Consider the following 13,066-nt stretch of genomic DNA (forward strand, 5'->3'; position numbering starts at 1 on the left):
GGAAAAGTACATTAATTTATCTCTTATAGGGTAACCTCTAATGTTCATTCAGTCAAGGTCACCTGGAAATTGTACACCTGCCTCAGCCGAATGTATCTTGAGCTTCTAAAGAAAACTCTTGGAACAAAGTCATAGGATTGTGTTCTGGTATAGAAGAGCTAAGAAAAGAAAAAGAATTGTGAGTAACTAAGATAGCTCTGATGTGAACAAACATGGTATAAAGGGAACATTGGCTAGGCATCAGAAATCATTTAAGGGTATTTTTGTACCAAAGAAAGGCCAAGGACAATAGCTATAGAGCTTACGGTCCTTGGAAGCAAGAACCCAAAGCAAAAACAACAAAGATTAATAGCTACTTCTATTTACAGCTACTTCTATTAATAGCTACTACAACTTGCTCAATGACTGGATGTTAACTCTAGAGTTTACAGTGGAGAAATATAGGCACATGTTCTAAGGTTACTTAGCTTATGGGTCATTGTGTCTCTTTCCTTCTCCTGATGTTGACTCAATGACACTAAAATCTCTTGGGTGTCATGATTCTGGAATGCAGCCTCCAAAGAATGCTGCCAATAGGGAGCATTCATAAAGAGTTCTGGACTTACCTATAAGTTTTTATCATGTATGCCCTGACTTTCTCCTGGCCAGTGGCAGAAGGGTTTGCATCAAATGATTGACTCGTTCACGCAAGGACCAGTTGATGCTGCAATGTTTGGTTAGTATGAAACCAGAGGCTGAACTAGCTTTCTCTCTTTTACCTAGGAGGCTGGGGTCATTTCAGGTGTCTCTCAAATTTTAAAACCCTCAGTTCTAGGATTAAACTCCCATTTGACTCTCCCATTATTGTATGATATTCAGGAAGTAGACAGAGGTATATTCTTAGGAAGCTGGGCCCCCTTAAGAAGAAGTTCTAAGATCAAGAAGCCACTTGCAACTTTTCATCCTCGTCTAAAAATATAAACGAGAGAGATGAAGTCACAGAATATCAACACTGAGAGTACAGTCTACAGGGAGAGGCCACTTTATGAGCCTCCCGGAGCACAGAATTGTAGTGCATCAAAATATATAATGCAAAATCTGTTAGAAATACGAGGAAAAAATGGACATGAACCCTCTCTAGTAGCAGAGAACTTCAACTTCAATATAGAGAATCTAAAGAATATATTTAATGAAGTGGGCTGTATATGTGTATGTATCTATACACACACACACACCACATAGGTATAAAGCCTTGTATCTTACAAAGAGAACACATTTTCTTTTCTGTCACCTGAGGGCCATTTGTAAACTCACTCATCTATGAAAGAAAATCTGGTTCTCCAAAGCAGAAATTTTGTTGACCACCATCTCTGACCTCAATATAACACATTCAGAAATAAGTATGCAAATATTAGCATTGAAAAAGTTCGACTGTGCTAATATTAAAAAAAAAAAAAAACTTTCCTAATAACTGTGGGGTTGAAGAGGAAACCGTAACGGCAGTTACAGACCATTAAGAAATCGAGGACCATGAGAACTGGGGTTACCTAAGAATCTGGGACCGGGTACAGCACTGAGCAGCAGGGTGGGGCCTCATGGGGCTGTGCCAGCCCTCCTCACTGATCTTCTCACCCCTGCCCCCCAGATTGGGCTGTTTATCAGCTATGACAACGCCACCAAGCAGTTGGACACAGTTTACGACATCACCCCCCGGTTGGCCCAGGCGTTTCTGGATAGGATCAGCTCCTCCAATTTCGACATGAGGAATACCTCTACCATCCACAGGCAAGGGCATGGGCTCTGGGTCCTCCGAGCTGTTTCCCAAGAGGAGATCGAAGCACCAGCTTCCTCTGAGTAGCCGAAGACCCTGGGAGGGGAGTGAGATGGCGGGCACATCTCTTTGAACATTTCCACACCTCGCTGCGCAAGTGGGAAACCCTGGTGGCCCAGTAGTTATGTGCTATGGCTGTTAACCAAAAGGTCGGCAGTTCGAATCCACCAGGCGCTCCTTGGAAACCCTATGGGGCAGTTCTACTCTGTCCTGTAGGGTCACTATGAGTCGGGATTGACTCGGCGGCAGTGGGTTTGGTTTTTGGTTTCTGTACATGTGATAGGAGACATTCCCTTTGAAGGGGTTAGGAAGATGGGAAGGGAACCAAGGCTTTCTGAGCATCTCCTGTATGCCAGGCATGTTAGACAACCTAACCAAGTGCCCCAAACACGGAAACAGAATGTGTCACATACCTGGTACTTGCTACATTGCAGGGCAATTTTTTTTTTTAATTTTAAAAATTATTTATTTATTTTTGTTGTTGAAAATATACACAACAGAACGTACACCAATTCAACAGTTTCTACATGTAGAATTCAGTGACATTGATTATATTCTTCAAGTTGTGCAACCATTTTCACCCTCCTTTTCTGAATTATCCCTCCTTCATTAACATAAACTCACTGTCCAGAGCAAATGCTTATTTCCATTACATTGAGTCAAGTCTCGTAATTGTACCAACAGTCTCTTCAAGGCCATCCAGGCTCTTACTATCAAACGCATCCAAATTTCTCTAGCCTCTACCCATTACCCAATTCCAAAACCACTCCCACATTTTAGGTATTTGTTAGAGCAGCACCCCCACTTTCTGGTACCAAATAGATTATGGCCCCCAGATATATGAACTCAGATAGGGAGTTCCTCAGATGGCGTCAGGCTCTCAGATGAGGAGCCCGTACATGAGATTAACTGTAGAATTTAGAGATTGTAACATGATTGCTGGGAGCCATTTCCAGCAGGGAAGGGCCAGGAGCTGTGTACTGGTGACCCCGGAAAAAAGTTGGCTCCGTGGATGCCATCTGTTGCTGTTGAGTGGATTCTGATTCATAGCGACCCTATAGGACAGAGTAGAACTGCCCCATAGGGTTTCCAAGGAGCAGCTGGTGGATTCAAACTGCTGACCTTTTGGTTAACAGCCAAGCTCTTAACCACTGCGCCACCAGGGCTTCATGAATGTCAAGCAGGGTTTTAATGTCAGGGGTGGGGATGGATGTGTGGTGGGCACTGTCCAGCCATCTTCTCTCCAACTCTCACCTCAACCTACTGTCACAGTGCTTCCTCTGACATCACCATATTACCTTAAATGTTTTCAGTGGACAGCTTTTAGGGAATATACTCATATGAAACTATTATACCTTGTTTCCCCATCCCTTGTAATTTTCATCCATTAACATTGGTCACATTTTTCCATCGTTGCAAAAAAAAAAGCCAAGGGGTTAGGAACATGGGCTTGGAGTCACACTTCCTGGATTTAATCCTGGCTGTGCCACTTGAAAGTTGTGTGATCTTGTGCCTTCATTTCCCCACCTATAAAATGGGAGAGAATAATCTGCCTGTCTCGATAAGGACTTGACGCATGGTAAGTGCTCAAGAAATATTAGTTATTCCTAGTTATTCCTACTGATACTCAGCCTTCACTTCCCCCAAGTCTTCTCAGGGTTAGACATATTCCTTTTTTTTTTTTTTTTTTTATCAGACACACTTTCAAATTCTTTCCTTGACCTTGTTACTGTCCTGTGGACATGTCTGAGCATGTCAGTGTCTTTCTGAGAAGGTGGAGCCAGGTCTGAACATGGCCAACCAGGTGGTCCAGCGATGCTGAGTCAAGTTCACATTAAATCAACGAGCCTCCATCAACGAATGAGTGCTTAGTGTCCATCAGGCATTATGCTGACCAGTTGGTATGCCTCTTCTCAAGATAATCCTCATTCCTTCATTCATTGTATTCATTATGATGTACTGTGATGAACAAGGCAAACTTCCCTTTTATAAAAGGTTCAGAGAGGCAGGGCCACCCTGTACAGTAGTGCAGGATGTGCACTGCACAATTGTGTATGACAACCTTGAAGAGAATTTAAGTAACTTGCTAGAGGTCAGACATCTCATAGAACTGGGCTTCGAATTCCAGGCAGCCTAAATCTACGCTCTTAAATGCTGGGTACCTTGCTTCCAGCTAGACCAGGCTTCAAATCCCATCTCTGCCTCTACTTCTTCCTCCTGTCTATTATTTTTATTTCCTTCTGAAGTCTTTGCATCATCTGGGAGGGTAGGCAGTAAAGGCATCCTGGAAATAAATCTTTGTTTCAGAGATTCCCTCAGGGTGAACTCATTATCCATAAGTGGAAAATGGGGTGTTTTCTGTGACTAACTCAGCACCATTCTTCCCTCCTGCCCTTTATCATCCCAGGAGGACAGGTGGATAATAAGATGGATCTAGATTTAAGTCCCAGGCCCGTGACTTGCCTTGGACAAGTCACTTGATCTCTCTGAGTCTTAGTTTGCCCTTCTGTGAAATGTGGCTAATGAGAGCCCCTATGTGGTAGGGTTATTTTGATAAGATAACCTAGGTAAACGGCTCAGCAAATGGTTAGCTGCAGTGGTCATGATCCTCACTGGCTCTGACTTGAGGTAGGGGGAGTGTGGTTGTGGCCCCCAACTCCGAGTCCTCCACCAGCATCCCTTGTCTTCTCACACAGGTTGGGGCTGCTGGTTTGTTTCTACGATGACCTTGACTTTCTGGACACCGCTGTGGCCCGAGTCCTCCTTCACCAGATGGTCAAGTGCAGCCACCTGAGGGGCTTCCAGGCCGGCATTCAGAAGGTGCAGATGGGCTGCCTGGCCCTGGGGCTTCTGCCTTGGTTCCACTAGCCAGAGAAACGGGGACAACAGCCTTGTCTGGTCTTTGAGAGAAAATGCATGGGGTTGATCAAGCCTAGGTCCGTCTGCAGCAGGCGGTATCTTGAGCACTGGGATGAGCTTAAAATGAGAGAAATGACAAAAAAAAAGCATAGGGAAAAATTTGCAGAGATAAAAAATTCAGCCAGAGCAGCTGTCTCAATGCTAATGTGTGTCAAGGTCACCTGGAATCTTAAGAGCAGCTGCTGATTGGCAGCTCTGCACTTCCAACAAGCTTCCAGGTGAGGGGGAAGCTGCTGGTCCAGCGATCATTCTTTGAACAGCAAAGAGATAAAGTAGTGGTTCTCAGCCCTGGATATACAGTGAAGCCTGTGAGAGCTGGAGCTGGCCCGGACTGCCTTGTTTTTCTGGGTCTCGCAAGTTTTCCGCCTTTGTCAGGTGCAGTCACCACTCTTCTATTGCTCTCTATTTGGTGAAAAATACTTGCGTTTTCCTTCTCTGACAGGTTTCTGTCTTACACAGGTTCCAGCTTTCACAGGTTTTACTGTACATAAGTCACGCCCGCGCCCGTGTTCCATCCCCCCAGAGAGTCTGATGTTAACTGGTGTGGGAGGTGGCCTGGCTACGGAGTCCCTGGGTGGTGGGAAAGGTTACCGTGCTCAGCTGTTAATGGAAAGGTGGGTGGTTCGAGTCCATCCAGAGGTACCTCAGAAGACAGGCCTGGTGACCTACTTCCAAAAAACCAGCCCTTGAAAATCCTATGGAGCACAGCTCTACTCTGACACACATGGGTCCCCATGAGTCAGCACGGACTCAAGAGAAACTGGGTTTTGGTGGTCTGGGTGCGGTAAGTTTTAAAAGCTCCACAGGTGATTCCAATACAGCCAGGGTTCAGAACACTGGTTAGAGGATATTTATTGAGTTCTCGAGCAGCGTTCTGGACAAATCTCCAAAGGCGGACTCTCTCTCATTTTCCCTCCCCCATCCCATCTCTCTCTTTTTTCTTCTTCCAAAGTCTCAGTTCTACCCCCCTGCCCCACTTCCTTTTGGTACCTTCTCATTTCTTTTCTACTGAAAGCATGACATGAGAGCACTATTAAGGAAAATTTTTGATGAAGCCATCAGTAACTGCACAGTAGTTTTTCACCCACAACCATGAAGTCCCCAATCACACTTGACATCTGATATGGCAGCCATCTACCTTGGCCAGTGTTCATTTCTGTTTTCAAGAAAAAGAACCCCTCTCAAGCAAAAATAAGAAAATAAGTATATTTTAAGGCTACAAGGGTAGCTATGGCAGCCCTGAACAAGAAGAAAGTCAGAGACAATTAGATATGAGAGAGCCCTTTGGGATAATTTAGTCCAGTGGTCCTGGGACTGGAGGGTGCATCGGAATCACCTGGCGTGTTGCTAGTTGGCTCCGACTCGTGGCGGCTTTATGTATAACAGAACGAAATGCTGCCACCAGCTGTCTGTCAGTGTGTTGTATTGTGGTGGCTTGTGTGTTGCTGTGATGCTGGGAGCTACGCCACTGGTATTTCAAATACTTATTGCAGTGCCACTCATGGTGGACAGGTTTCAGCAGAGCTTCCAGACTAAGACTAGGAAGAAAGGCCTGGTGATCTGCTTCCCAAAATTAGCTGATGAAAACCCTGTGGATCACCTGGAAAACTAAAAAACCAAACCCATTGCCGTCGAGTCAATTCTTACTCATAGTGACCCTATAGGACAGAGTAAAACTGCCCCATAGGGTTTCCAAGGAGCACCTGGAGGGCTTGTTAAAACTCAGATTACTGGGCCCCATCTGCCTGTCTGGAGTGAGGCCCGAGAATCTGCATTTCTAACAAGTTCCCAGGTGCCGCTGATGCTGCTGGTCTGAGGACCACACTTTGAGAAGAACTGCTCTAGTCCACCCCTTTGTTTTACAGTTATGAAAACAGATCTAGGGAAGGGGAGTTGCTGAATTTAGACAATCAGGCAGGTACTGGGACAGTTGTTTCTTCTACTTCTCTCTGCTGCCCCCCTGTGGCCATTTCAATATTGCCTGGAACAGTTGTGTGCATACGTCTGAATACATTGTGTATGATTCACATAAATTCAGGCTTTGAAACATGTACCGTTCTTGTATTCTGGGCAGAGGTCATGTTAGAATAGACAAATTTATAACTTTCTCTACCGGAAGCAGTTGGAAACACACTTGACTAGGCAGGTGTATTACAATAAAATAACTAGTAAGTTGGTCACAGAAACATGTAAACGTGTACACCAAACCAAAAACTCATTGCCATCAAGTCGATTCTGACTCATAGCGACCCTATAGGACAGAGTAGAACTGCCCCGTAGGGTTTCCAAGGAGCGGCTGGTGGATTTGAACTGCCGACCTTTTGGTTAGCAGCCGAGCTCTTAACCGCTGCACCACCAGGGCTCCAAAACGTGTATAAGACGTAATTTTAAGTGAAAAATATAGAACCATTCATTTTACCACTATGCAAAAATTATATATTCTACTTATATAGGCATAAAAAGTCTTGCTAATCATAGCTATGAGGTAGGATTTTCAGGAGACTTACTTTCTTGTACTGTTGAGAAGGATTTTTACACAGATTATATATTATCATGAAAAAAAAAACGTCACGGGATATTTCCTGAAAGAGAAACAACCACATATATGGATATAAAGTTCAAGGTCATGAAAGGAAAATAGTGTGGTAGAGTTAAGAGGGAAGCAAACAAAATTTCATTCTGCTGTGCTTTAAAGTCGATTTAATAACAAATTAACATTTAAATGAAGCAGAAAGTGAATTTGCAGCACATGAAGCCAAGGCTAGAGAAGGTGTTTTCATGGGGCGGCTCAGTGTCTGGATGAGGCGAAAATCCTTCTTCCTTCTTGTCTGTGGGCCCAGAGCCTTGGATGGGGGCAGGCTTGGGGGAGGGTGTTGTAGAATCCTCATACCCTGGGATGGAATCGGGGAGCAACTGCCTTGGTTTCTGTCAGCCTTCATTCTCAGCTTGCTCCCCTTCCAGCTCAAAGCCGACCTCCTGGACATTGCCACCAAGAACCAGACCCTCAATGAGACGCTGGGTTCTTTGTCGGATGCCGTTGTGGGGTTGACCTGTGATCAGCTGGAATCCCTCTCCCCTATGGCTGTGCACCGCGCCATCTCCACCCTCAACCAGGTCTCAGGCTGGGCCAAGAGCCAGGTCATCATCTTGTCTTCGAAGTACTTGGCCCATGAGAAGGTCAGTTGGAGCTGTAAACTCTTCTTTTTCTTCTTCTTCTTCTTTTTTTTTTTAAGAGCTAAATAGAGAATTTATTGTGCGCACCTTTCCATTAGGTTGCATGGGGAACCTCTGGTTTTCCACATATGACGCAGAAAAACCAAAACAAACCCATCAGGGCTCCCTAACTATCATACAGGAAAGTCATATTTATGCTTACGAGCCTTACAAAAATCAAGGGAAAAAAGACAAAAGTTTACAAAACTAACACATTCAGGAAGCACCACCTAATAGAATGCTCAACTTATACAACAGTGACCCTGCATATCCAGACTGCGGAACTTCACGCATTTGTGAACTCTTCTTTAGTGTCCTGAGACCACAGTCCCAGCTGTCCCCACACAGCAAGGGCAACCAGTGAGTGGGAGGATTGTGATAAGGACTACCTGGGTTTGAATCCTCACTTTGCCGTTGATAGCTATGTGTAACTGGAAAATTTGCTTACCTTCTCTTTGCCTCACTTTTCCTGTCTGTAAAATGGGTTAACAGGAGCAGCTACTCCATAGGGCTGGTGCAAGGATTAGGTGAGTTGGTACCCATAAAGAGCTGGGACAGAATCCGTCGTAGAGAATGAGCTCAGTAGGCGTTAGCCATCACTGAGCTGTTGATCAATCCCTAGGTGGGATCTATCCTACGATTTTCTTCCTTGTTGAGGCTGTGAGCAAATCTCTCATCCTGAGGTCACAGCCTCGGGCTATAGGAAGGAACTGTCACCACATAAGGTCCTGTCTGGAGGAGGCAGGAGCCTTAGTCCATGCTCTACTGCTCCACCGGGTAGGAAACGGGCCTTCCTACTGGGAAATTAATCTCCTTGTACCTCACTCAGTTGAAAGGGCTCTAGGCCCCTGAGATGTGAACCCTTAACACCTCGGAGTCCTGCTCTTTCAGTTCACACTCAGAGCTGCTTCTCAGGATGTAAACTGGTTCATGAGGATTGGATTGGGACCATTTCCAATGTGACCTTGTTGGGTGCCATCAAGGAGTTTTTGACTCATGGCAACTCCATGTGACAGAGTAGAACTGCCCCACAGGGTTTTCTTGGCTGTAATCTTTTTTGCTTTTTTTTAACCCCAAAGAGACAAAAAATCAGATTTAATTTAAAGAAAAAAAAAATCCAAAATTCTCTGCAAAAAGAGGTCTGCATTTCCATGATTACATTTCCTGGAAGGGTTGGAGAAAAAGAAGAATGTCATTTAGCTTAAGAATTTGCGAGTGATCTGCAAATCATTTCAGGAGTGGAAGACTTTGGGCATTTCTGAAAATGAAAGATTTATGCAGGTTTCTCTTTTGAATATATTCTACAGTAAAGAGGCAATGGTACAAAGTCTCTGCTTTTCCACACAGGAAAAATCTTTTGTTTCAGCCAACTCTCAGTGGAGGGCCAACTGGTACACCATCTCCCGCAACAAAGAGCATTGGGATATTCTGTTTCGTTGATTTACGTATCTCTTCATATATTTCTTCATCAGTTTCTTCCCCATCTCCCAATATCTCATTTAAATGTTGATCACGAGCATGTAATCTTCCTCGAAGCCCTCGGTTGTTTCACATTTTCATATAAATTGCACTTATCCAGGCTGAGGCTGATGAGATCCAGGGGCATCTCTACTGTGTTGGTAGTTGTTGCTGGTCTACGTCGTCTGCCATGTTTCAAACCCTCTTGGCTATAATCTTATTTATTTATTTATTGTATTTTAGATGAAGGTTTACAGAACAAATTAGCCTCTCATTAAAGAGTTAGTACACATTTTGTTTTATGACATTGGTTAACAATCCCATGACAGGTCAACGCTCTTCCTTCTCAGCCTTGGGTTCCCTGTTACCAGCTTTCCTGTCCCCTCCTGCCTTCTAGTCCTTGCCCCAGGCCTGGTGCGCCCTTTTAGTCTTGTTTTGTTCCATGGGCCAGACCAATCTTTGGCTGAAGGGTGAACCTCAGGAGTGACTTCATTACTGAGCTGAAAGGGTGTCCAGGGAGCATACTCTCAGGGTTTCTCCAGTCTCTGTCAGGCCAGCAAGGCTGGTCTTTCTTTTTGAGTTAGAATTTTGTTCTACATCTCTCTCCAGCTCTGTCCAGGACCCTCTATTGTGATCCCTGTCAGAGCGGTCAGGGGTGGTAGCTGCACACCATCTATTTTTACTGGACTCAGTCTGGTGGAGGCCATGGTAGATGTGGTCCATTAGTCCTTTGGGCTAATGTTTCCCTTGTATCTTTAGCTTTCTTCGTTATTCCTTGCTCCCGAAGGGGTGAGACCAGTGGAGTATCCTAGATGGCCGCTCACAGGCTTTTAAGACCCCAGACGCTACTCATCAAAGTAGAATGTAGAATATTTTCTTTATAAGCTGTGTTATTGGCTGTAATCTTTATGGAAGCAGATGGCCAGGTCTTTCTTCTGCGGAGCTGCTGGGTGTGTTGGAACCGCCAATCTTTTGGTTAGCAGCCGAGAGCTTGGCCCTTACTGTGTGCCAGGTTCTATTCTAAGAGCTTTCACCATTTATCATTCTCAGCAAGCCTATGAGGTCAGCACTGTAATAATCTTCGTTTCCGTGGTCACTCACATGAGGCTCATAGTGCATAAGGGAATTGCTAAGGCTATGTTAAGCGTTATAGGTGAGATTGAACCCAGGCTCTCTGACGTCAGAAGCTGCTTGCTTAACTCCCCTGCTGTACTCTTTCCAGCCTGACCACGGTCCACCCTTCTCACTTTCTGACTCAGGGCCAAGATTTGTCCCTTCTAGCCTCATGGTGCCTTTATTTTGAAGGCTTAGTGACCTTTTACTGTTTTTGGACTTTGATTGGGGCCACCCGGGGCCACCTTGACAAATATCTGTGAATTTGATTCTGGGGAGCTGAGGTAGACTCGTTCTTTCCCTCCCAGAAGACCCTGGACATAGTGGTTTGCCTCTTCCTGAGCAGCCAGAGTAGGCAACCTTTACTAAGAAGCCAAGAGCTCGAAAGGTCTTGCCTTCTTTGGGGACAGTACGAGACTCTTCGTTCTATAGGGAATAAGTAAAGGAAACCACTCAAATGTCTTTTTGTAGAACCAAGACCTATCCTTCATTATGTGGAAAACTATTAAGCATCTTCTTGCTAAAGGAGGAAAAACAGCCAAGTGTACTCCCTGATAGGGCTCTCAACTACAGTCATATTTGTCATGAAAAATCAGACTTGTATCCTGAAACATTTCAACTCAGAGCTTCTACGTGGAGATAGACGTGAGAGCTCTGCCAAGTCACCTGCGTGTCAGGTGAGATAAATGAGAAAGGTAGGGTGTCTCAAGGTTCTGGAGAAGGGTGGTAGGTGAACTGAGAACCCATGATCCGTCTGAAGGACTGGCTTCTGCTCAAAAAACCAAAAATCATGCCAGTTGCCACTGAGTCAATTCTCACTCATGGCAACCCCATGTTGTCGGAGTAGAACTGCACTCGTAGGGGTTTCAATGTCTGTGACCTTTCAGAAGCAGAATGCTAGGCCTTTCTTCCAAGGGCCTTTCTTCCAAGGCACCTCTAGGGGGATTCAAATCACCAACCTTTCATTCAGTTACCAGCTGGGCACTTAACCATTGCACTATCCAGGGACTCCTTAAAACAAAACAAAACCCAAACTTGTTGTCGTCAAGTCGATTCTGACTCACAGCGACCCTGTAGGACAGAGTAGAACTGTCCCATAGGATTTCCAAGGCTGAGCCTTTACAGCTGGAAACCCTGGTGACATAGTGGTTAAGTGCCGCGGCTGCTAACCAAAGGGTCGGCAGTTCAAATCCGCCAGGTGGTCGTTGGAAACTCTCTGGGGCAATCCTACTCTGTCCTGTAGAATTGTCAGAATTGACTTGACAGCACTGGGTTTGGTTTTGGGTTTAACCTTTACAGAGGAAACCCTGATGGTGTATAGGTTAAGTGCTATGGCTGCTAACCAAGAGGTCAGCAATACAAATCTGCCAGACGCTCCTTGAAAACTCTGTGGGGAAGTTCGACTCTGTCCTATAGGGTCGCTATGAGTCGGAATCAACTAGACGGCAGTGGGTAACCTTTATAGAAGCAGACTGCCACATCTTTCTCCCTTGGCGTGGCTGGTTAGGTTGAACCACTGACCTTCTGGTTAGCAGCTGTGTGTTTAATCACTGTGCCACAGGGCTCCTTAGGGACTCCTTCTTGTGTTGTTATGTGCCATCAAGTTGGTTCTGACTCATAGCAACCCTATGTACAACAGAACAAAACATTGCCCGATCCTCTGCCATCCTCATAATTATTATGCTTGCAGCCACTGTGTCAATTCATTTCATTGAGAGTCTTCCTCTTTTTCACCGATCCTGTACCAAGCATGATGTCTTTCTCCAGGGACTCATCCCTCCTGATAAAAAATATCCAAAGTATGTGAGATGAAGTCTCACCATCCTCGTTTCTAAGGAGCATTCTGGCCATACTTCTTCCAAGATAGATTTGTTCATTCTTCTGGCAGTCCATGGTATATTTAATATTCTTCACCAACACCATAATTCAAAGGCATCGATTCTTCTTTGGTCTTCCTTATTCATTGTCCAGCTTTTGCATGCATATGAGTTGATTGAAATTACCATGGCTTGGGTCGGGTGCATCTTAGTCCTCAATGGGACATCTTTGCTTTTAACACTTGAAGAGGTCTTTTGCAGCAGATGTGCCCAATGCGATGTGTCATTTGATTTCTTGACTGCTGCTTTCATGGGCTTTGTGGATCCAAGTAGAATGAAATTCTTGACAACTTCAGTATTTCCTGTTTCATCGTGGTGTTGCTCACTGGTCCAGTTGTGAGGATTTTGTTTTCTTTATGTTAAGGTGTAATCCATACTGAAGGCTGTGATCTATGTCAGTAAGTGCTTCTGAAATCAGACAACCAAACCTTTTGCCGTTGAGTTGTCTCCGACTCACAGTGACCCTGGAGGACAGAGCAGAACTGCCCCAGGGTTTCCAAGGAGCAGCTGGTGGCTTTGAACTGCTGACATTTTGGTTAGCAGCCTAACTCTTTTTTGTTTTTTATTGTGCTTTAGGTGAAAGTTTACAACTTAAGTTCATTTCTCATACAAAAATTTATATATATATTGTTACGTGATACCAGTTGCAATCCCTATAAGGTGACAGCACACTCCC

General features: G+C 44.8%; 1 protein-coding gene and 1 pseudogene across 1 annotated transcript in view; one reads left to right on the forward strand and one right to left on the reverse strand.

Annotated features, from left to right (window-relative positions):
- Positions 1–13,066, forward strand: part of OTOA (otoancorin) — an 87,521-nt gene that overhangs the window by 34,292 nt on the left and 40,163 nt on the right. The window contains exons 12-14 of the mRNA XM_023558998.2: positions 1,625–1,764; positions 4,507–4,630; positions 7,691–7,906. Of these exons, the coding sequence (XP_023414766.1) occupies positions 1,625–1,764; positions 4,507–4,630; positions 7,691–7,906 (480 nt within the window). The remainder of the gene's footprint in view (positions 1–1,624; positions 1,765–4,506; positions 4,631–7,690; positions 7,907–13,066) is intronic.
- On the reverse strand, positions 9,133–9,592 carry LOC100670367 (U6 snRNA-associated Sm-like protein LSm3; annotated as a pseudogene).

Source organism: Loxodonta africana, chromosome 12, assembly GCF_030014295.1.
Source record: "Loxodonta africana isolate mLoxAfr1 chromosome 12, mLoxAfr1.hap2, whole genome shotgun sequence".
Classification (NCBI taxonomy): Eukaryota; Metazoa; Chordata; class Mammalia; order Proboscidea; family Elephantidae; genus Loxodonta; species Loxodonta africana.